This window comes from Sturnus vulgaris, chromosome 1 (genome assembly GCF_052056855.1).
Source record: "Sturnus vulgaris isolate bStuVul1 chromosome 1, bStuVul1.hap1, whole genome shotgun sequence".
NCBI lineage: Eukaryota > Metazoa > Chordata > Aves > Passeriformes > Sturnidae > Sturnus > Sturnus vulgaris.
This window is the reverse complement of record NC_142243.1, coordinates 70,339,520-70,365,161: the sequence shown is the minus strand read 5'-3', so window position 1 is coordinate 70,365,161 and position 25,642 is coordinate 70,339,520. Positions and strand designations below refer to the sequence as shown.

At 40.6% G+C, this 25,642-nt stretch overlaps 1 protein-coding gene across 1 annotated transcript in view; it reads right to left on the bottom strand.

Moving 5' to 3' along the window:
- Window positions 1-23,527, bottom strand: part of ELOVL2 (ELOVL fatty acid elongase 2) — a 51,138-nt gene extending 27,611 nt beyond the window's left edge. The window contains exon 1 of the mRNA XM_014878743.2: window positions 23,429-23,527. Within this exon, the coding sequence (XP_014734229.1) occupies window positions 23,429-23,431 (3 nt within the window). The 5' untranslated portion in view covers window positions 23,432-23,527. The remainder of the gene's footprint in view (window positions 1-23,428) is intronic.
- Window positions 23,528-25,642: the final 2,115 nt, after the last annotated feature.

Below are 25,642 nucleotides of genomic sequence, written 5' to 3'. Positions count from 1 at the left end.
GAGAAAATGCAGCCAGGCTGAGGAGAGAGACACAGAGTGATGCTGAGCCTCTCTGCAGGGCAGGAGCTGCCGTGGGCTGTGAGTGCATTTGAATGCCAGATATCTCCACACCAGCCTGGACTGCAGACACCATTAACTGATTTGCCTTATAAAGAACCTTATTTGCACACTGGAAGGTCTAGCCCTGGCCTCTCCATTCCTTTACTGGGACTGGGTTGTGATCTGGGCAGAGACAAGTTCCTGGCACTCCCAAGCCCCTTCCTTGTGTTTCTTCTGTTCTTGATTTTGGTCCTCAGATTGGTTCAAAGTGGACAGATTTTGTGTGAACATGTGGTAACGAGAGGTTCTTTCAGCACCTTAGGCTATAAACCTCTGCCTCTGCATTCATGTTTTCTTGGAGAAAAAACCAACAAAACCCCCAAGACTAAAAGTAAACAAAAAAAAATATTTGCTCAAAAGAAACTGATGATTCATGGTAAAAGAAAGGTTTCTCATGCTTCACAGCACTGAGGAAATGAAACTAGCTTTTAGGAAAGTGTCGTGGCTACAACCCATAAAGAAAGGCATATTCTGAATTTCAGACAATTACCTTACCAGCCTAATGATGGCTTCTGTCACAGGAGGTGACTCGATTTCTAGATGTAGAACCTGTGCAAAAATCTGCTTCCATTTTTATCTCCTTGAGTTATACAGTAGCTCTGTTATTATTTCATAACAATGATGCTCCCTTTTAGGAAATGCCACTCTGCTGTTTGTCTGTGATGTGCCCACCTGCTGCATTAATTTGAAACAGACCTGCTCCTGTGCTTAATGGTTTTGTGGTTAGATTTAACAGACTGCTTTGGAAAAAATACTGTAACGGGTTTGAGTGACTTGTAGGAATGAGCGTGCAAAGTTTTTTGCTTTCATGCTTAAATTACATAAACAAATCTTACATGTCCAGAACAAAATAAAACACCGTGTATATTCCTTTTATATTAAAATACTGTAGACAAACCTATTCTCAGATGCATTGAAATGGAAATTAGGTACTGAATGCTTAGAACAGTTAGATGGAGGAACAGGGATTGTAGAATATTAAGAAGAAAGAGCAGAATAAAAGAAAATAATCACAGAATTTTTAGGTTGGAAAAGACCTTTAGGGCATCAAGTCCATCAGCTCTGCCAGCTCCACCACCAGACCATGTCTAGTGCCACATCTACACATCTTTTAAATACCTCCAGGGATAGTGATAAAATCACTTCTCTGGTCAGATGTTCCAGAGCTTAACAACCTCTCCAGTGAAGAAATTTTTCCAAAAACACCTAATCTAAACCTCCCCTGGCACAACTCGAGGCCATTTCCTATTGTCCTGTCACTGGTTGCCTGGGAGAGGAGGCTGATCCCCACCTGGCTACACCCTCCTGTCAGGCAGTTTTAGCGGGGGCTAAGGTCTCCCCTGAGCCTCCTTTTCTCCAGGCTCAACACCCCCAGCTCCCTCAGCTGCTCCTCACAGGACTTGTGCTCCAGACCCTTCCCCAGCTCTGTTCCCTTCTCTGGACCTGCTCCAGCCCCTCAGCGTTGTTCTTGTAGTGAGGGACCAAAACCGAACACAGGATTCCTCACCAGTGCTGAGTACTGGGGGATGATCACAGCCCTGCTCCTGCTGGCCACACTATCACTGATATAGGCCAGGATGCCATTGGCCTTCTTGGCCACCTGGGCACACTGCTACCTTGCATTCCACTGACTGTCATCTGGTCTAGGTCCTTTTCCACAGGGCAGCTTTCCAGCCACTCTGCCCCAAGGCTGTAACGCTGCCTGCACCTTGCTGGACCTCACACCATTGGCCTCAACCCATCCATTCAGCCTGTCCAGATCCTTCTGCAGAGCCTTCCCACCCTCCAGAAGATCAACATTCCCACCCAACACAGCTTACTGCTTCATTGACCCAACTGGCAACCTCTCACACCCGGCTGGGATGAGCAGACCGCATGCTGAGCAGATGAGCCAGTCTGAAATTAAATCTACCTCCTTATGAGCGTGCTGAAATAATACAGTGAGGACTTGTACCAGCTGACAACCTTGTTTCCATCTATCTTAATTAGCACCACAAAAATTCTGTGCCTGGTTTGCCTTCATGGGTAATTTGAGAGTAGAACTTTTTCCAGAAGGTGCAGCAGAGAAACAAATAGTCTTCTTAAGAATGTCCCAGCCTTTGTCTTTCTTTCAACATTGTACAGCTTATTTTAGTTTTACAGGAAGTAAAATAGAGATTTACAAGATACAGATTTGTAAGATTGTTATAGAAAACATATTGATGTACCTAAAACTAGTAGCAATAGTCTGGAAAAAAATTCTTACTTAAGAAAAGGTAGGTAATTTTGTGTGACTAGTTTTGACACCTTCCTGTCAACAATGCTACAAGAGACTATTGTATTTCTGGGTTTTAGAACATGTCATTAATAGTACCTCTGGGCAGATTAGATGCAAATGTCTTGCTCAACATGATCTGTCACATTTCTAAAGGAAAGCAAATATAACCAGTCTGAACAAATTCACGTGCTCAGACAACTCTCTCTGGCAAATCACTGTAATAGCTTTTATCAAAGAAGGTATTTGGGTTACAAGGCAAAGATTAACATGTCTTTCATGTTGTTTCTTCTTTTGTAAAGGACATTGCTCTGCGTATTAGCAATGTACTTTCCTTGGCAGGGTTTTGGACAGATTTGTGGAAGATCTATTTACCTAAACCTATTAAAAAGACAGTAGGTTATCTGAGCAAATCAAATCACCCAAATGGAAAGATCTGGAGGGAGCATAAAGTCAACGATGATAAAGCAATAGAAATCTCTCTAATGAGATATTTCAGTATTTTTGCACAGAATTTTTGTATTTTTGTAGGTAAGTAAATATTTTTGTAGGTAAGTGAATAGGTAGCTCAGTGCACATAAGTGAATTAGTTTTCATGCCACTGCACCTAAAACACAATTTCAAAGTCACTGAGTATGTAAAAAATACATCACTTCTTGTCACACGTTTATGTACCTTTGTAAGTGTTGGTCTTCATTGAGAGACCAATATCTACTGGTTTTCTAGTAGTTTTAGCAGAAGTAGTATCAGCAATGTAAAAATTAGGTAAATGCTATCTGAACAGTGCAGATATCAAATTAACTTTGATTTGTCAAAGACACCTTTGATTTCTCAAAATACCAATGATCTGTCATTAGGCATTATTTATTGCCCAGTGAAAACACTGCCTCAAGTGATTCAGGTTTGCTCTTTATATAGCTTTATAACCAAACTATTTGAATCCAATAGAAACATGAAAAAACTTTCTGAAATAATCTTCTTACAGATGAGTAAACTGCATTCAATCTTACTTATGCTATCTGGAAACCTTTTGTATTACTTTTGTTTTGTTTTTTTTTTTAATTCAAAAGTCTTGAATGTCATTCAGCGCCTCAAAAATCCAAGATATTTACTTGTTCTTATACAGCTACATAGAAATTAGAATACTCTGTAGAAAACAAGATCTCATTTCAGACTTCAAAGAAAAAGTGGAAATGGGTGCCAGCCTCTGCTCTCTGACACAGCTCCTGGAAGCAACAGTGATATTTTAAACTAGCCTGATTGAAAATACATATATGATTTTTGTTATTTAAATGGCAATTTTCCTTGATTCCCTGAAGAGTTCTGCTCTGTACATAGTTAGTGTATGAGAAGTGCTGGAATGAATCCAAATTCAGCAGCATGTTTAAAGAAACTCAGATGCTACCGTGCATATATTTAAATATATAAATATTAAAGAAGATTTTGTAAATGGTAGTCTTGGCTATAGAATGGCTGAAATAGTGGATGGAATGAAGCAAACTTAAGTCCAAATCAGAACTGCTTATAGATTAAATTGTTTAGCTTTTCATTGCTTGAAGCATTTAAAATTACTCTTGAACAAAGACCTACAATGAGGGACAATTCTCCATCACAGACTGCTTCAGACAACCTTCTAGGGTTTTGTCACCTTTACCTTCTATGATTTGTGTTATATCTGTAGGGAAAACATGTTAAAAAATCCCAAAGAAAGCACTTATTTAGGGATTTATATGTGAATTGCAGAGAAAGTTGAAGGCAGAAAGGTGAGCCAGATGTTGCTATGAATTGTGTCTTATAACAAAGGATATATTCAATAAAATTGGGAGGCAGGACATCCAAGTACTGGCAATAAACTGCTGCTTTGTGTAATTTATGCTTAATATATGAATCTCACTGCTAGGTAATCTCACTGAGAGTAGGAATAAGCTGGAGTGAGCTCATGAGAGAAACACAACCAGCTGGGGCATGAGACTGCTGCTATGTCCCATGGATGTACTGGGAGGGAGGGAGGGAAAAATAGCTAGAAGAGACATTATCTTAGATATTCCTTATTAGCATTTTAAATTAATCATTTGAAGAGACAGAAACTGGAGTCTTTACTTGACATGGTAATTTCTGTGTCCCACATTCTGGGACATTCTCTCCACTCCAGTGGTAACAGGATTAGGGGCTGTGCCACAAACGCCTTACCCAGCAGAGTGATGTTGCCAGAACTCCTAGAAGAAGCTTAGCCCTCTGTGGTAACCTGGGCTGGCTAAAGGGCTCTTTTGCCAGCATAAGATGGATCCATGGGAGATGTTTTTGCTGCTGTAGCAATCTCACTGCCTAAGTCCTTCCACATCTCCTTCAAAACCATGTAATTTGGTGTGACAGAAGTGCCTGAAGCTAAGGGAAGTGAGGGAAGTCCTGCTGGTGGTCTGGGTCTGGAAAAGTGTCCATATAATATGTGGACAACATTTGGTAATGGTCCTACTTTGCAGAAAATAGTCAAAAATAACTAAGAAAAGAACGTGTCACTAAGAGTGTGAACTACTCCATCTAAATATATAGCCATTCTTCCAGAATTCCAAGAAAAGAGAGAGCAGTATCTTTGTTCTGGAAATGCAAGCTGTACAATACATTTTAATGTAATGCAAAAATCTCAGAAAAATACAGTATGATTGAAAAAGAAATAAGCAAAAGAAGGCTGTTCCAGCTTTAGCACAGAAAATAAAAAATGAATGGTCATTGTATGTCTCTTTTCTCCTCCTATTTCTTCTGAAGGCTTTCACATTAAACTGTAAGCACTCCAAGAAAGAAAGATGCTGTTACTGTGGTCAGTAAATTATTAAAAAATCTCCAAAAGCATCTTTGAAGGTAGCATAGAATAGCACTGTCTATGTTTGAGAAACAGACAGTATTTCTAAAAGGTCTTAGTGAGAACAGTATCTGGTCTGAAAAATTTTATTTTATTTTCAGTGTTTTTCAACCAGATCATATTTTACTCCTATTAATTTTTCATGCTATGCAATGTATGATTCATTCCATTGCTAAAGCGTGCATGCATATGTGCAAATGTCTGGATATTTTCCCAGTTTATATTACCAGATTCAGCACTTTTTGTGACTTTTTTTTTGCAGTTAAGGGTTATTTTTTGCATGTATTTGGAAATGGCTGACTGCAGGTTGGCAGCCTAGGGGAGGCTGGGAGCTTGCAGGTCTGCCTGTTATCTGACAAAGCAAATTGGTGGGGGAACTGACACATCAGATAGGTTGGTTTTCCCTGGAAGGGAATTGGGACCAGCTGTTTGAACAGGGATTACAGCCAGAAGTGCTGAACACCTTCTCTTGTGCTGATTTAGTCACTGAAGAGAGACCCGAGTTGATGATGGTGTTACTGAGGATGTAAAGATAAGGGGAAGGTAGCTGCAAAGGGAAGGTAGGCTTGCAGGTTTTCCCTGAGTAGCTGCTCAGGTTACACTGCCTGGAAGAAAATGCAGTTTTCAGTGGATTCCTCAACAAGAAGACTGGCTAGCCATTTCTGATATAAAAAATGAATGGATGTGAAGTTTGGTACAAGACACAGCTAAATGTAGCCAGAGGTTTTATCTGGCATCTGAGCTGTCTAGGTGGCTTGACTTCAGATTCTCCTAATTTACTGCTGCCCAGAGAAATTTTACCACAAGGCTTAGCAGTGCCTGAAGGGAAGCATGAGGCTGCCAATAGTGTTTGCATCAAATCTGAAGCAGAATATTTGACTGCCTAAATTACCAGGAGCATGCTAAAAGATGCTCCTTACACCGGCAAACTGAATTTAATTTCATCTTCAATTTTAGTTCTGTGTTCTCTCTACTCAAACAGATCTTTCAAGAAAGAGTTGAATCATCCAAGATGCCTGGGCTGTAGTATTGTGGTGTGTGATGCTGAGAAGTCTTGATGAGCTCTATGCTCCCAAGGGAGAGGTGGAAGATCCTTTTTCAAGGCACAAGACCTGGGCACCCTTCTCCCTGCACTGTGCAGATGGATGGGCTTGGAGAGGGTACAGAAACTCCCTTTCTGCAGGGTGGTAACTGAGCAGCTGTGGCTGCTTCTGGAGCTGGGTACCTACACAAGTATTTCCCCTTGCAAACATAAACAAGATAAGAAAGCAGAACCTGGATACATGCAGCAGCCAGCATGCCAGGTGTGCCTGCAATACCAGTGCTCACAGCTGCTCTCTGTTTAATCTGTCAGTGGACCTTCAGCTTGCATTCTAAATCTGCCCTGAGCCTCAGACTAGCAGTTAACTCTACCATTTATTTTTCTGCAACTACAGCTCTTGTCTCCCTATGAAATACTTAAGTATCTGTCACAGCAGGGACTAGAATCCAGATGTTGAGAAAAATTATTTCAGTTCCATTTTTTCCCTTTTCTTTGATGGTGGTGATGGCTGCTGACTACCCTCAAAAAACCAGGGGGATGTGCCAGCCCAAGCAGTTAAGAAAGTCATAAAGAGATGTCAGATATGAGTTCAAGTTAGGTAGAAGAGTAGTTTTACCTTAAAGATCCCTACCATGGGCAGGGACCTTCCACTAGACCAGGTTGCTCAAAGAAGAAATCTTTCCTCTTGATAATGCCTCTGCTCTTTGGGGAATTAGAAATTGATCTTTTGGCAAATATGCACCCAAACCAAGTTTCCATGCAGATTCCATGCATCTCTGGTGAATAATATCACCTTTATGCAGCTCCATTTGTGCCAATGGTACTTTTTGTGGGTGTTTCCACACCCAAACTAGACCAGAACATTGGGAATAGGAACTGTGGACCCAGCAAACATCCCCTGTCATCACCCACAGTAGAGAAACAGCTCCCACAGGCAGATACAAACCACCACAGAATAGAGCAAGCCCAGAAGGGACTTGGCACAGACCTTCCCTGACTTAATTCCCATTTTCTTCTAAAGCAGCTGGCGGCAGAAAGTCAGCCCCATCCTTCAGTATCTGCTCCTGTGCTATCTTTCCTTCTGGTGAAAGGGAAGCAGATGACTTTGAGGCTTGAAGGTTGAGAAACTTCCACGCTTTGCTCTGTGGAGTGTGAGTTTGGGTGGCCTCCACATGAGTCAGAGCACACAGCTCTCTTAAGAACCCCTCCTGAGGCATCTTATGGCTCTCTGAGTATTACTCACAGAGAGCTTTCAGAGAAACAGAGCCCTTCTAAAGACAGAGCCTTTGCCTTGCTGCCCACGTGGCACTTGTGAGTACAAATTGTGGGTACAAGGAAGCAAATCTCTTTGAGCTTGCTCATCGTCCCCAAAACAGCAAGCACACTCTGCTTCAGGTCTCTGAGCTCCAGGCCAGGCTTCAGCTGGTCACCTCAGAATGGCAGGGTGACCCAAGGAGAGCTGCTACGCTTGGTCTTTCCCAAAACACGCCTGCACCCCATCCTGCTCATGGCTGTAACCACAGCACAGACACACACCCCACACCAGCTGTAATCCCTGTCCTCTACAGCTGCAATATTCACCCTCACTACTGAATTTTTTTTTGGTTTTTTTACAGGTGTGAATCTATAGACAACCCTTCCTGCTGCTGCTTGTCTGAAACAACACCTCAGGGATTGGTAAAATTATCTCACACATAAGGGAAAATGCAATGGATGATTACCCAATAAAATGAAAAAAAAAATAAATTTACTTTTGGATCTTCTAGCATTCACCTTTCTAAAAAAATGTGATACAAAATTAAGATCAAACTGTAAAAGCTTTGCATTTGTGTTTTCATTCTCTCTTCTTAGCTAAGAAAATATACCCTGCTTTCTATTTCTTCCTTGTTCCTCCAAAAGACTGGGTTTTAACTGGTGATACTGAGGTATCTCAAGAGCTCTTATGGCTCTCTGAAAATGCTAGATTTCAGCTGTAGTAAAGAAGAAGGGTAAGTTCTGTCTCGTATTGAGAAATTTATAATTATGCAAGACAAAAACCCAAACCCCAGCATTTTTTGGCTTAGTGCAGTTACATTTGAGAAGTGAGTTGTGCAACACTTTAACGTGGTGTAAAGCTCCTGAAAATGGATTGCCTGGCTTTGGGGATTGCTGCCAAAAGCAGGCACTTTGCAAGCACCTCAGTTCTGTGTGACAGGCCTTTACAGCCAGCAGATGCTGGAGGAACAGTTTTCTCTCAAGCCTGATCAGTTGTGGGTTGATGGTTGATGACTCACATTGGAAATGAGAGTTTGAGCTGTTTTCAGCTGAGGAGCCAATATACTCCAGATTTTGGCTTCTGATAAAAGGGCACTAATATTTTCCTTCTCCTTTGGAATTTTAAATTTTGTTTAACAAGAGGTCTATTTTCATTTGGTTTTGTAGTCCTGCTCAGCGCTGCACCTGCTCATTCCACACATGGGAATAAGCATGGAGGAATAGCTGCTTTATGGTTTCTGTCAAGATTCAAATCAGCTTAAAACACCATCAATAACACAGGTGAGAAGGCACTAAGAGGCAGAAGAATTTTAGTGAAAACATTGTAAGTATGTGAGTTATTTCAGACATGAGTTTTGTTTCTGGACTATGCAACCTGCCAGGACTCAGAAAATATTAACTGCTCACATAAAATGAGGCAAGACTTGTTTTACCAGTCACACTGCTGTCATATTAGTTATTGTGAGATAAATTGCTTTTGCAAAATTAATCAGCTGTTCAAGCTTTTTTTTTTTTTTAAGTACAAGGAAAAGGAATTTTGCAGATTTCTGCACTACAATTGCATGGGTTAGAAGAAAGGTGATTTAAGAACCCATTAATATTTACTTAGTTTTACAAAACCCTTTCATAATTGAAGTGCTTGAAAGCATCCCGACTTTTACACATTTTTTATTTCTGGAGCTCATTGAAAGCTGAGGGTCACAATATCTCCAAGTGAAAATTCCCCTTTCTTGAATGATTCTTTGCATGATTTCCCTTCTACAATTTCCAAAATTTTTTTCCTCAGTTCTTTGTGAACATACTAAGTAGTCACTAAAATAATGCAAGCCAATTTCAGCTCTTAAAATAAATCTTATATGGCCTTAAAAGAAGAGTAAAAAGAAAGAGTTGCTGCTGTGGCCCAATTTGTAGTATCTGTCAGTCATGTACACTCCCAAGAACCATATCTTTATAATCCATTCTCTTGCTTGTTATCAGAATTTCAAAATGAAACTGTCACCAAAGCAGATCAGTGCAATCCTTTTAAAAGTAATCCTGCTCAATTCTACCTGCTACACAGGGGAACATCAGCTTAACTTGTAATTAAAGAAGATTTCTCTAGGGAGACCTCAGATGTGGCCTGCCAGTTCCCATGAAAATGGTAGCAATTATTGACCTCATTTTCCTTTGCTCTAACAATCAGATTTAAAATGACAGAATGACCTGAGCTGGAGCATAATTCCTGTCAGTGACAATGTGACAAGAATATATGACTGTGAGGGAATAAGCAAAAAGGAAATAGGTTAAAAATGAAAGAGTAGATAAAAATTCTGCCTCCTCCTAACAGCCTCAGTGAATGCATCACTTTCTCAAGCAAAGCAACAATCCTTAGGAATGGGTTCTGGCTTGAATAACAGAAAGTTTCCTTTGGAGCAGGCAGCTCTTACAAGCAAAGAACCCCAATGAGTTTTTTTAGAGAGAGGTTAATTCTGTTTTGGTTACTTTCTTAATTGCCTGTTCAGCTCTTGTTGACATTATGAGGCGTTGGGAAGACAGATCAGTGTCAGAATTAATTTTACATCAGCAATACGAAAGCCTGCACAGCTTAACTTACCTGCTTCCAAACAACTAGGCTTGGTAGAGGATGCCTAACCAAACTGCGTATGAAGAACCAGTATACAATTTCACCTTATATAAGAGCAAGACAGCCAGGTGCACTTTGAGAAGCACAGGAAAATAAGTCTACCAAAACAAAGGAGGAAATCACCCCTTTAAGGCTTTGGATTTATCAGATTATTTCGTTTTGGAACAGAATATTCCCCAAATGTTTACTGAGTAGAGAGTGTTTGCCCAAAATATGCCACATGTGCTACTACACTTTTTTGCAGCAAGATTTTGCATCCTACATTTACACCTACAATAAATAAACCAAATGGGCACAGGGAGCAAATGAAATGGTGGGGGAGAATTGCAACAACAAGTTTACATGACAGCTCAGTTTTCTCAGTATGCCATATCTTGAAAAGTTTGTTTACCTCCCTATTTGCAGATAGATTTTGTTGCTGCTGAGAAGCTGATTTCATAAGTTAGTATAATGCATGCAGGACTTTATTTTGTGCTTGGCATACACAATTGATCGTTTTTCTGTAGAAAGAAACAGGGACAAGCTGACAACATATCCTTTCTAGTACTGTGAAAATCCCTTCATTTTCTGCTGTAACAAACTTCATGATCTAAGACAAATAGGAGATCCTATGCCTCTGCACACGATCTCATGGCTTGTCGGACAAAGAACCTTAAAAAAAACCCCAAATTAAAACAAAACCTCCCCGAAAAAAAACCAAAAGCAAGAGCTCTGGTTTTCCCACAATCCTGGCAGTGCAGGAGGACAAAGAGCACTCTATGCCAAAGAAATAGGTTTCTTGGTTGCTGTCCCAGATGTCTGCAACTGTGTCCCCACGGCAGGGATTAATGTGCAAGGGACTGCCTGCCCCTCCTGATACAGGCAGGGGGATCAAAAAGGATTTTATAAAATGTGTTCCCTGGCTGGAGCTTTCCCCCACTGAACAGTTTTGCCTGAGTTTCTTAAACAGCTCGTACCAGTGCTGGGGGGTCCTTGGCTGCTGGCAGGGGAGACAAGGCAGGAGTATTTGAAAATCTGTGTGGGCAGCATTTCTAGTTCCTCTGGGCACACTTAAAAGTAGGGCTGTGTTTTCTTCTCTTTAAAAGACAAGAAATTAAATTAAAATAATGCACTAAAATGTAAACATATAAAAATTAAATAAAGAGTTAGGGTGCTCTTTACATCTTGTAATCTTTGACAGGCAATTGTCAGCAGCCCTTCAGAAAACTGTAAGTCAAAAACTCAACTTGTAAAATATTAACTAAATAATTGCTTAATTCAGACTTTTTCCTGTAGTTTTAATTCCCTTTACAGACACACTTTTGCTAAGGACAAGAGTGGTAGAAGATTGAATACAGCCTGTGAAGCATGTAAGAAAAAGGAAAACTGTGAGAGATGTTGGAAAAATGACAGCTCTCTACATACATGTAACTAACACTTGTTTCAAACCAGTAACAAAGTCTTATAGTCAGGGTGTATGAAGCAGAATTCACTTCTAACATATAAAATCCTACAGGTACTGTATGTAAGAAAATGAATGAAATGCAGCAGATTTTGTTTGCATCACATAACCATGTACAGTACATATAGTCAATATTTTATGAATTCTTGAAATTCACAATTATTAATTTCATACTCCTGAAGTACTTTAAAGTTGTAATAGCTACAGAAAGTGTAGAGAAGCCTGTTTTAAATATAAAAGGTTCCATGTGTAAGTGGAAAATTGTAACATAGGATACTTTATTTTTTCAGAAACAAATAATAGTCCTGAAAATACTTTCATCCTCATGAGTGAAAGTTGATGCAATTATTTAACTGCCCTGAACTCCTTATAAACATACAGAAAAACTAAATCAGAGCTAAACATCTGTGGCATTTTAAGTACCATGAAGGCCCTGTGCTGGCTGGAGAGTTGGACTGCCATGCACTGGCTTCTCAGCTGTGCTTCCCTCGGGCTGGGAATGACACTGCAGAGATGTGGGCACTGCTGGTTCTACAGCTGTTGCCTATTTCAGATAAAGGAATTGGTTAATTGAAACTATCCAAACAGGAGCTCTTAAAATACACTGTACCAAGTTCATGTGAGCTGTGCAGGACTGTGACCTGCAGCAAAGGAATGGTGCTGTGTGCCTGGGAGCTGGCACAGCTGGAACAGGAGGAGAGAGGAGTTCATATCTTTGGCTAGCTTTTGTAGTGACTTCCTTAGTATAGATCCCCCAAATCAAACCCCCTCTGCCCTGCATTTTTACTGAACTAAGCCACCAAGTTCTTGTTTCCATAAATTTACACAATCTAGAAGTTAAAGTCATACTTTCAAGCTTTTCACTGTAACAGTAAAACCAGAATTATATTTAAAATGCATACCTCTAAATTAAGGTTTTTACCGACCTCTGTAAATTCAGAAAGCTCTGAAAGGAACAAAGTGGGATTAAAACCCACAAAAGCACATCTATAATAATGCTTAGGTGTTTGCTTTTTTTCCCAAACCCTCTCCCGAGTGTCTTATTTATACATTAAATCTACTAAGAGGAATTCTTCCCAGCTGTTTTTTCTTTGTGGAAAATTGCACCTAAAATAAACATTTAGTCAAACTGGGCTAAGTACCTGCCCAAAGGCAAAATCTACCCTGGCACATGCTCGGTCTAACCTGCTCAAGTTGTTGAATTATACAAGGACATTAAACCAGGACAAATTCCCATCCCCTTGCCCCTGGAAGAAGCAGGGGATTTATGAGAGGGCACCTTCATAGCACAATTATAACCCAACATGTTACAGGGAAATGCCCTGCTGGCTGCTGGAGAGACCAGCAGAGTTCCACATGGATGTAACACTCCCCTTGGCCAGACTCACTGGACCCACTGCCAGGAGCAGAGCCCTTCTATCTTCATTTCTCTTCAAAAACAGGGAATGCTGGACTCTGGCAAGGTAACTGACCTTGAGGTATGTGTGTGCATGTTTTCTATCTGCTGCTCTCCATGCAGAGACTGGTAACATAGGTCATGCTGTATCCTGCTTTAGCCACATCCTTAAAAGTAACAGCACTCAGCTGTTCTTGGTCTTACAGTTTGGGTGAAGGAGATCTGGGTGTGTTCTTTTCCCCACTAGAGAAATGGCTTTTCTTGGTTTGCAGTCGTTTGCTGTGCCATTTCTTGTGGTTTCTGCCCAGATGAATAGAACCTTTCCTGAGCTATTTATAGGGATGTAAGTTGGAAAAGGGGAAGGAAAAGAATGGAGGAGGGGGGAGGTGTTTGTAGCATGCTGCTAAGGATTAGAGAGTTCACATCCCAGCTTCTAAGGTTTCAGCCTTAATCTTCCAACACATGCAAAGCCTTTCAATTTCACTTCGAGGTCATTACCCATGTACAAAACTGTCTAACTGCTGTGTGACAAATGCAGGCACGAAACTCAGTAGAGCAAGCCTTTCAGTTGGGAGTATAAATTGTTCTGGGAGAGAAGCATGAAGTTTTAGGTAAAAATATCTGCTTCGAAAATCTGTACATTAAGTTTAAAATCAAACAGATTTCAAGCTTGTGAGTTTTAATAGACATTTATCTCTTAATTTATCATTTGATGCTAGATACCATTTTCCAGTAATTGCTGATTGAAAGAAGAAAAGTAAGATCTGAAAAATTCTAAAGGGCAAGCATGTCACGATATCTAATAGTATGTAAAGAAATCGTGATTAGAAAACATCCAGTACTTCAGCGGGTATTGGTGGTCTGGCAATACATCTTGTGCCTTTGTGATTATGTCAGTATTAGAAGATCAGCTTTCTTGGTGGAGGCTTTTCCCACAGCTAGCTTTCTTCAGCATTCAGCAAGATCATCTGGCAGGATCAGCCTAAGCTGACCTGTAAAGTCAAGTGCCATTGGAGTTGGGAATTTCCATGTGACATAACAGCTCCAGGAGAGTGCTGCACCACAGTGGCTGTCACACCCATCCAGACTGAGTGAATTGCTTCTCAGAAGAAACAGCCAGCATAAAGATTGACATCATTTGGAAAAATTTTGTTCCCTTGATAGGTAAGCATCAACGAGGTTCAGTGCTGCAGGTGGGAGGAAAACAGAGCTGCTGGCAAGGTCAGCTGGAAGTATCTGAGACCTGATATACATCACAGGCACTGATCAAGTACCACTTTCCAGAAAATTAATATCCTCACAAGCTTAGGTTTCCAAGAAGGATAAGCATCACTTCTTACTCTGCATTATATGTGTGTTGTTAGGAATAACTATTTGAAGAGAAGACAATTTCTTACAAATAAACCTAATAAATATGTTTGTTTTACAGGAGAAGTTAGAAGTAGTGCGAATGGCACTTGCAGCTGATTTAAGTTTCAGTAGCGATAACCTTAAAAACAGATAAAATGAGAACCTTCTGTACTCAAAAAAAAAACCACCAAAAACCCAAAAAAACCCACCAACTAAGGGAAAAAAACTGACTAGCAGACACAGAATAATTGTTTGCCAGTGAAAGGCATTGTCTGAAAGAGTGGCAAAGGTAATAATGACAAATCTGGTTATTTAATATCATACAGTACTAAGATGTTTCAAGCAAAAAAACAGTGCTACAAAGTTTTCCCCTGGAAAACAAACTAGAGCAAGAATATATATGTCTGTTTAAGTCTATGTGACCTATAAATGTGGTGAGGAAGTAAATGTGTGACAGCTGTCAGAGTTAGGTTAGCAGGTAAAATAAAATAATCCCAAGTATCACTGATTTTCAAGAAAATCAATCTATTTAAAATTATTTCTTTTATGAAGATTATAAGAAACAAACCAGTATAAGAAACAAACCTTCAGGATGTCTGAAGGTGTCCTCTGGTATTTTCCCAGCTAGGTATAAACACTGTTTGAGGGTTTCTAATTGAAATAGAAAGCTTCCCTCATTCTGACTGTGCATATGTCTCTTTCCTAATTTAAGTTACTGAGTTACCTGTATTATTAATCTGAGGAGTTGATCAACTGTATTTTTATCAAAATATATCCTAAAACTGGCTTATGGAGTCAAATGCATGATCATTTCAGGTAACAAATTCCCAAACCCCATCTAATGCTAGATTGATGAATGAAGTGTCACAGATATCTAATCATCTCACTTTGCTTTCTACTTTGTTATTGAGTTCAGTCTTCTTAATTTACACTGACTCATTATTTGAATAATATTGTGTCCTCTTTGCTTAAACAACCACCTTATTGCATCCAACGAAAGCCCCTGAGAATTACACTTATACCAGTGTCTTATCAATGCTGTTCATTTTTGGAGGTGGAACAGTGGGGGGACACCTTTGTAAAAGAAGAAAGAACACATAAAACCCCAAATTTGCTGAAGACCAGGGCTCTAGTATGGGTTTCTTGTTTGCAGCTGATCAGGATGTTCCTTATCCTACTGAGTGCTCAGAGCTCTTAGGTTTATTAAGTGCTTGAGTATGCATGTCAAACTTCATCAAGACCAGAGGTTTACCAAGCCAGAATACTGAAATACTCACACTCCTTTAAACTCAGGAAAACACATCCAGGGGGAAAATGGGACAGTGCTGTCTTGTTTCCCTTCTGCACCTATCTTAATGACATTGCTCTCTGTCTTGGCTTTCAACTTTGTACCTTTCCATCAAAACGCTTTCTGATTTGAATTCTGCCATCTCCCAAAGGTATCTGGCAAACAAAGAAAATTACTTGCTGATGGATGATAAAGAAATTATTTTGCGAAAAAAAAACCCCTATTAAATGTAGTCCTGGAGGGATATTTTAGTTATACCAGATTTGAAATAAAATTATGCTGCTATTTTAGTAAATGTAGAATGGGGAAAAAAAAGGTTATTTTTCTCCAGGATAGGTTATAAGGGATATTTTTTAGTTTTTCTTTAGGTTATTGTAAGCAAAATAACTTCTATCTAGCCTTTTATCTTTCAAGGGCAGGCTTACAAAGTCTATAGCAGTAAGAAAGAAGTAGCTACATTGAACTCAAAAGGTTTTCATTTCAGTTTTCACTGAAATGGAGAGGTATTTCTATTTCGCAGAACAATAAAGCTAAATGCTACCTTTTATGTTGCCCTGCACAAAGTGCCAGTTTTAAAGACAAGTTTCAAATGTGTTTCAGCACCAAGAAATCACAATCTGTATCTCAGCTTTCAAAGGAGAGCACAAAGATCCTGTGATGCTTTTGACACATAGAGAAAAATAAATAAATCTTAAAGAGAATAAGTAACTAAATTTCTTCCTGAAAACAGAGCCATGAAAATGGAAAAGAATGCTATAAAACCAGAGATGTGATGTACTTCATTTTTCGGGTTCTGGGTAGGGATTGATAGAGCAGTACTTTCTCATGGTTCTTTATCATCAAGCTGACAGATAAAGCCAACAGCTTCAGTATTTGAACAAGAAGAATTACCAGTGGTGCTTTTAAGGGTGAATCCAGATTCTTCTAATACATTTTTCAGTGGACACACCAAATTTTGGGGAGAAGATTTATATTTCTTAGGTAACTCACATAAATAAGAGGTCTACTATTCGGAGAGTGATGATCATTCCTGGCTGGAAGACATCTCTCATTTCTGCTTTCAGTAGCAGCAGGAAGTGGGAAGAAGAAAGGGACCTATAAAGACTTTGCCAATCTGAAGTGGTTTCTGATATGCTTGTTTTCTAAGTCTTTGATTTTTCTTTTTCCTCCATTAACTTGAAAATATAGCATTTTTGTCTGGCTTCATGAATAGTCTTCTGTCGGTATTAAAAGATACATCTTGGAAAAAAGTCAAGTCAAGGTAAGTGGCTACTCCTAGGTAAGAAGGGCTGATTTTAAGATTTAAATCCACAGTAAAGTCTGAGGTAATAGCAAAGCAACACTGAAATGCTACTCTAGGAAGGTATATAATACTAACAGCTGAGAGGACAGATGCAGGTGGTTCTAAAAAATACCCCCATTACATGGGTTATTTTTCATATCACACAAACATCTGATTTTGGGGAGGAGGATAATTTTGAGTAGCCAGTTATAATGCTAATTTTGTAAACTACTTATTACATAAAGATATCTAAATAATAAATTGACAAGCATATAAATATAAAAGCAGACTTAATGCTTTTTCCCTCTGGAATTGCATGGACTATTGACAAATTCTGAAAAAAACTACACCATATGCACAAAAACATGTTTCTGACACAAATACCAACTCCTACCAGATCAGAACTTGCACAGCCTCACAGCTAATCTTTTAAACCCCAGCAGAAGTAACTTGGCTGACTGCAGCCAGCAATTGGAGAGAAAGCGGGTGTGGACAGTAATATTCAGAACTGCCTTACCAAGAGATGTGCCAATTCCCTGACAAGGAATTCACTCTCAAAAAGTTTGCCAACCATTTATTCCTTGCCAATTTGTAAGCACTTTGCTTTTTGGAACAGTTTTATCCATGCTTACAGAAAAATGCAAGAAACAGTACTGTTTCACTTCAAGTTGGTTGTGAAAATGCAAGTGTAATATAAAGAAAAAGAAACAGAAGCTGACACCTGTTTTCCAAAGTGCGATTTAAGAACACAAAACAACAATTAAAGAGGGAAATATCTTCTTCTGATAACTAGTCCTTAACTTTTTTTTCTTTCTTCTGTTTCTCCCTTAAATCCTTGAGGGCAAAACCCTGTATTTCAAATGCTAATTCATGTTTTGGACTTCAGTCATGTTTAAAGAAGACTGGGCAAGAAGAGGAAAGGAAATGACAGTTGATTTTCAAGCTTAATAAAGAAGAAAACAGAGAGTATGGGAGTTCTCTTATGTCTCCTCCTCCGAAACAATTTTAAATTTACCTATTTTAAAGCCCTAAATGAACCCTAATGAACTCCAGGGACACCTCTTCTTAAAATTGTATGAAACCCAAATAACAGAGTGCTGTCTGCTGGCACACGATAAGAGGGTGCAGATGCTAATTAGCTCCCTTTCTCCATCAGCCCCAACAGTGAGTATCCTAGAGTTTAATCCACACATAACTGGAATTTTAAAGCCCAGACTCTTAAACCCATTACACCATGGAAACACCCAGACGGACACTCTCCTCAGAATAAAAATGCTAATGACTGTGCTGCATGGTAATACCCTAATGATACACAATGTCTGTAAACTGCATCAGTTATTGTCACAGAGAGGAAATCACAACAGCTGCAGACTTTCTATCATGTGTGTAAGTCAGTCCCCCTGTTAGGTTTCTGCACCACATTGTCTTTGCTGGCCAAAAAGTGTCATGAATGGTGATGACTACTGACTAGCATCCTCTAAGAGGTTCTTAAAGATCTAGAGGAAAAATGGTTTGGTTGTGGCTCCTAATGCTTGGGTTTAGGATATGAGTTTGAAATTTGGTCATCCTACTTCTAATTTCCATTTCTTGCTGTGTTTGGTTTTCAAATGATGACACAGAATATGAACTATTTCTTGCTTCATTTCCTTATCTATCCTCTTTAGGGTGAAAAAAATTGAAATCTCTCCAAATGATGATGAAAATGATCTTATTTTTTTCTCTTTAATTACATATCTTTGTATACAAATTTCTTTCAGAGAGGGTTTGATTTCCATCAGTATGGGGGAGCTGACCTTTTCCACTTCATCACAGTCAGTTTTGACAGAGAAAAAGGAAATTCAGTGCAGTTTAAAAGTCATTACCTAGATGAACTCAATATTTAAAGTTATCACTGGGTTGTTAGACTGACATCAAGTCAGAGTACTTTCAGTATTAATGCCAATATAATGTCATTCCTTGAAGATGTAAAGAATTCTAATTACCCTCTTAAACCTGAATTTAACTAGTCCTCCAAAACTAAAACCTTTTGCTGTTAGTTAGGTAGATAAGAAGCCCCACAGAAGTCATAAATATTCACTTCATTTCATACTGTACTCTACTTGCCAGCTGTGGGCAGTCCCCCGGGTACAGATGCAGTCACTCAGATATTGTGGCCCGTGTATTTAGCATATGATAAGGCAAGCCATGGAGGGTGCATGCAGATAATGGATTTACAAGCTCCACTGTGGCCAGGCACTCACAAATCGGCTGATAAATTGGTGTGCTCCAAGTCCGAAGTGTGGCATTTATAACATGACAGAGCTGCACATCCCAGGATGTTTCTTCTCTGTTATGGCTGGGCAATCCTCCTTGTACCTTTCTACCACTGCCTCACAGGGCAGGCTCGTCCCAGCAGCTCTCTGGATGGAACAATCAGCTGTACGCTTAATTCCATCCTCATAATTTCCCTCCTTCTCCATTACCTTCTTTAATTACAAATCAGGCTGCATTTGTGACATACTACTTTATCATTAAATACAGACTTCAGACTCTGTTTGTATGGGGCTTAATAATGCCTCAGCTTCTAAATCAGTTTTACAGGCAGTGTTTAACAAAACTCTCATATAGCATGGCAGGAAAGCTTAGGAAAATTTATGATGTTATTCTATTTATGATATTATTCTATTTATGATATTATTCTATTTATTTACATTTGAATTTTGCTTAGATCAGAGAATAAATCAGCCCTTTTTATTTGCCTTACTTTGGACTTTACTAATGACACAAGAAAATACTGTTGCAGGTTTTTTTTCCCAACTTTTGATTGAGTCAGAGGTTCAAATTTAAAATGTTTGCCTATGATAAACCTTTTTCTTCAATAAAGTCAAGAGATATTATAAAGTTAAATGAATGTAAAATTGAGTGCCTGACGAACAAGAGGACTGGGTTTTTTTTTTTCACAAGTCAGACTGCTTGTAGTGAAGATACAATGATCAGTCTTCAAGAATCAAAGGATCTTCCTAGAGATGAGAGGGATCAACACCAAGGGCAGCATGCAGGTTTTGGTAAGCAGGCATCTATAACTATGCAAATGAATTGGTGGACTCTTACTTCAGTTCATGGAAGGTTTTTTCCCTAATCAATTCCACCATGTGCAAAAAGCCTCAGTGTCCTTTCTTGAGTTTCTGTGCAAGTAGGGTCTATTTTTTCTGTTCTATATGCAGTTTCTCAGCATGTTTTCTCATAGCTTATTAATTGTGTCAGCTGGCAAACCCCTGCCTTCCTGCTTTGATTATTGATTGCAGGGCTGCTGCAGTCCATTCCCTCTTCACTCTGCTGGAGCTGGAGAGATCTTGTGAGTGATGTAGCACTGGATGTTGTGTCACCAGGTATTTGTGCTGAGCTGATCTCTGTCTGCTGAAAAAATGTTCTCTTCCAATTTGCATGTCACTGTTTGGGGCTAGAACACTCTTTGCAATACTCTTTCTCATGCAGTATTCAGGGAAACTAACAAACACCAATGGACAATGAGACAGGGGTTTATTTTGGCTACTGTGAACAAAGAAGTGGCGTTTTTTGCTCTCTCCACGTCCCTTTTTGCATGCTCTGCAGTGTATGCCCATGTCAAGGTCCATATCCTGATATGGTGGCCATGACGCTTATGAATGCTTACAAGAGTTAGGTGTCTTTCTGTGTTGACTTCAGATTGCAGGGGCATCAAAGCCTCTGAAGGAAATGAAAAATATATTCTCGCTTCTGTCTCTCCCTCTACCACTGGATCCTTGTAGAGGTATAGATACTGGCAGTTATTAAATACAGTCCTCATGTTTATGCTTACCTTAGTGCTACCTAGTCTCTTTGTAAGCATAAGTTGCCATGACTGTGCAATGTTATACACCCTCTGACTCCATAAAAGTGGGATTTAACCCCATGGAAAATACACTGACAAATCAAAATGTGTAATCGGTTTAAAGTTCAAGGGTGCAGCCAAATCCTGAGCCAGTGTAATTTGACCTAGATTCACTGAAGCAAGGAGAGCTGCAGTGAACTACATAAGCAGAAGAGCCAAGCCACTGTGGTTGCCCTCATACGGTGAGGATGCTGAGGAAATACTTAATGCTTTGTGATGGCAGTGGTTTCCTGCTTCAGCAAAATGTACTCTCAAAACAAACAAAAAAGTTTCATTATGCTACTTTCTACAAGTAATAGTGATTGTTGAACACCCAGGATGCTGAAAAACCTCTCAGCTGAGTTTAAAGGACACTAGCAGCATTTCTATTTCTATACTAGAGAAGGGAATGCTTAGTCAGCGTTCCCACCACTTAGGCCAAAAATCTGTTTGTCCTACATTTGCTCCTGATACCTTTGGTAGTGTACTCTGATGTCCCCATGACCCCTTGCCCCCAAGCTCCAGGTCCACCTAGAAATCGATGTGCTGTAACTTTTTACCCTGCACTAGCATCGTTGCAACAGCTTTCATCGATAGCTCAGGTTTTTCTTTCAGTAACTGTTACTCCAAGGACACTCTTTCCAACTTTTAGAGCCAAAGTAACCTTCAGCCTTTATACCACTTCAAGGACTTTCTCAGACTGGCAATTCTTTCTTCAGAATGCCTTTATGTATGAATAACAAAGCTTGGGAAATGTCAGAAACTTTTGAACACTAAGATTACTGGACATACAGAAGAGAAAAATTTGCTAATCCAAACCCATGTGTAGCTCTGAATGGCGACTTCTGGTTATTGCTTCCAGCCATTTCAAGAAAAATGCCAGGGTTAATTGAACAGCTCTTGGAACCAGAAAAAGCAGGTTAAGGGTACGTCTCAGCTAGAATTTACATTGGTACGAGGTTGCCAATGCCTATGTTACCAACTAATGCTTTCTTGATTTGCACACATAGTATAACTGACTTCATCTCAGCACTGTAAGGAATCAAGATGAAACATTTTACCTAGTTCAGGGTATTTTAGCTTTATTTCCAGCTGCCTCAGTACTCCTGAGCACCTAGGTATTACCTGTACTAATTACTGATAAATAATGCACCTTACCTTCTGCAACACCAGGTATCTTTGTAACCTTCTTCCTCTGCCTCAATGGAAGTATTATCAATATCAATGGTATTAACTTAGGCTTTGTGCAGCTATGGTAATTTACTCATAGCTTTTGTGTTTATATTCCAAATTGATAGGAAATAGGAATTCAATTATGTAATGGGGAGAATCATTCTAGGGGGGCTTAGGCAGCATAAAGTACTCCACTATTTCAGGTCTTTTCAATTGGGTCTTCTTATATCTATCACCCCAAGACTGAGCTGGTGGCAAATATAATATACAACAGAAACAGATTCAGACCTGACAGCAGGTGGGTACATGACTTTTAGAAAGAAGACTCAAGTTAATTCATGGAAAGACTATTTAGATATTATTCATGTCTGGATTTATGGGGGGAGGGAGGGTCTGAACTGAATGTTATTCAAGGAAGGCAGAATTTACTATATATGATGTAAAGACACTCGGGGGGAAAAAGTATTTTTGTTGATAAATCATATAAAAGAAAAGCTAGGCTCTGTTGTTAATCGTGTCTCAAGCTTCTGATACAACAAGCTTTGCCAAATTATTCATCCTAATGTGCCTCAAAATTTAAGGCTGCAAAATACTTCTTTGATACTGTCCTACTTTTGTAAGGCCAGCATTACGCTTAATGCATTGCTGTTTATAAACAGGATGAGCCCCTTTGGGAAAGTTACTATGACTGCAAAGACACAATATGCTGTGAGGAATCGGTCTTGCTCACTAAATAGGTGAGCAAGAACTTCATTGTTCCATTGTTCCGCTTTAACTCTTTTACATGCCGAACTGGAATCTAAAACTCCATTGTTCATTCATTACATTGGAAAAAAAAAAAAAAAAAAAAAAGTGTTCCACTACAGATTGCATGGCTAAAGCAAGAGCATCTGTTAAGATAACAAATTAAGGGGAATAATCGGTTTATGTAACACGCTCAAACGCACCTCGGAGTAGAGCAGAATGCACCTGCTCGGAGCGGGGCAGGGCGCAGGGGGCCCGGGGAGATGGATGCTCAGGGGCTGCGCACCTCTCGCTCCCTCTCTCCATCCCTCCCTCCCTCCCTCCACCCAGGACCGCGTTCCTCCACGTGCCTGTCCCCGCACGCCGCCCGGCTCCCCGCGCTGCGCGGATGCCCCCGGGGCTCCCTCTCCCCCATCCTTTCTTCCCCGCTCCCTGAAGCTCCTCTGTCCCTCCCTCCTTCCCTACAATGCCCAAGCTCAGCCGCTGGACCCGACCCGCGCGGGCGGCTCGGGTGCCTCGCGTAGGGGCTGGGGGCATCTGAGGCCATGCCACCCCTTTCCCCCCGAAAAATCACGCCCCGAATGTGGCCCGTGGGAGCGGGGGCAGCACAGAGGGAGGAGGGAGGGCGGGCAGCGGGGGCTCTCCGGAGCAGCGGGGGCCAGGGAGGAGAGGGGCAGCGGCGGCTCGGGGGCAGGCGGCGGCGGGAGGATGTGTGCGGGAAGGGCAGGGCAGGGCAGGGGATGCGGGGGACACTCACCATGGCGGCGGAGCGGCGGCCAGGCGCTGTCCAGGGTATCGGCGCGGCTCTGCCCTATAAGGCACCGCCTCCTCCCGGCCCCGGTGCGCCCGCCCCGCTGCTGAGGGCGGGCACGGGGCGGGAGGGACCGCCGGGGCTCGGCCCGGGGAGCGCAGAGCCGGGCGGAGGGATGGCGAGGCGGTGGGCAGCAGGATGTGAGCGGGGGGAGAGGCGGCGTGGTGCCGTTCCATCACCCAGCCGGCTGTGACGGCAGATGGCGGCCGCTTGCCTTTGTTGGAACCCGCCCTGTTGGGAAGATTCAATTCGCTGTCGGGCTACTTTGGGAGCAGACGGGGTCACTGAATCTGTTGGATTCAACTTGGGTTTGGTCTATGGCCCAGCACTCGTATTTACAAGCTGAACTTTCACCTGAAGCCCTGAATCCTCCACACACTGTGCCAAATCCACCACCCAATGGTTGCTGGTTGGACTCAGTTACCTCAGAGGTCCCTGCCAGTCTAAATGATTCTATGATTCCAACTGTGGCATCTCCCAGGAGAGCTGTCTGTTAGGGAGGGATTGATAAGCAAATGTTTAGGCAGGCTAGGAAGGAAACAAAAATCACACAGAACAGGAGCTACTGATCCCATCCCATCACAACTCAGCCTCTGACCCACAACAGAGAAAGAGTCAGGGAAGGAAGTGGCTTTGTGCTTAGTGTAGCAAGCACAAAACCTCACACCTTCAAAACTCATTTTTGTTCCAAGTGCTAACAAAGTCTTACAGCCACTATAAAACGTTTATTTAAACTACCAAAGTTCATCAAAAATTTCCTGCTTCTTTATCCCTGCTTTTAATAAAGAAATATTTGGTATGCAAAATCAAAATAATATTTCTTAAACTATTAATATTTTTCATTTTTATTTTATTTTCTAAAGGAAAACTTGTCAAGAAATTACACATCCATACATGAACTTCCATTGCTGCCTTCTCAATTCTGTGTTCACAGTTTGGTTGACCAGAGCTCAGAGATGTGTTTCCTGGTTTCAGTAAGAAAAACAGCAGAAATAAGGAGACCACGTGTGGTGCAGGACTGGTGTCATCTTCAAAAGCTCAAGTTTACTTGATGTACAGATATGCTATATTTGTCCAAAATGTAGCACTGATGTTCTGGACATTGAGATTTCCTTCCTGATTGGCTCTTTGTCCATGCAGTCTTTCAGCCCTTGCTTTCTCTTGGATCTAGACACAGAGGTCCACCAAGGGCAGTGAGGATGGCGATCTTCCCAGGGCTGCTGCTTGCCAAGAAATGATATTGCCAGGAGATTCACGTGAAAGCGTGTCCTTATGTAATTTCTAACCCACTTTTACACACACAAACTTGTTTGCTCAAGCTTCCAAACTCCAGCACGTTAGTCTACACTAACTGCTGCAATTCCTGAGGTTGACCTGCCGGCCTTTCCCCTATTTCATCCTTTCCATAGGTTGTTGATTTAATTCTTTGTGTGTCATTACAAACCATCTTGAAATACTGAGGAGAAATACTTTTTCATACCTATTTTGTCCCCAGAGAAATTGTTCCCTAAACAGAAAATTGTCCTCTTTGTCCAAAAACCTCAGCACTCTTTAGGTGCTGTAGAGCAAGGAACAGTTTGGAAGCTGACTGACAGAGGAACATAGAAATGACCCAGTGCATTGCAATGCCTTGATTTCACAATTTTTATTCCAATTTCTATATAGTCCAAAATAATCTGGGTTAGTGTGTCAAGACAAATCTAGACCTAAGAATATGGTAATACAAGGTATTTTTGTCTTTATTCTTTTTCCTCTTTGTCTAAAACATAGAAAGGAAACATATATTCAAGTTTGGTAAAGATGTCACATTTCTAATTTCTTCAGTTCCTTGATCCTGACACATTATATTCATACTAAGTGGTAGTTTTCTTCCTTAACTAGTTTCCTTCTATAGCAGCAACTTTCTTTTTTATAAAAACAATAGTGTCACCACTGAAGAACAAATAGGACTCTGGTGGCATCTAAGAGAAGCTGTAATAGCATTATGGATATTTTTAACACCTATCTAACACCCTGAATTTGGAGATTTAAGGGCTGTGGCAGGATTTGGATTCATCTGTTTTGTAGGGAGAGTGATGCCATGAATTTAGTTGGATCCCAGGCATCAAGCACAGCGGATCTCTGCCAGCCAGCTTTCAGTGATTGTTGAACAGCACATTG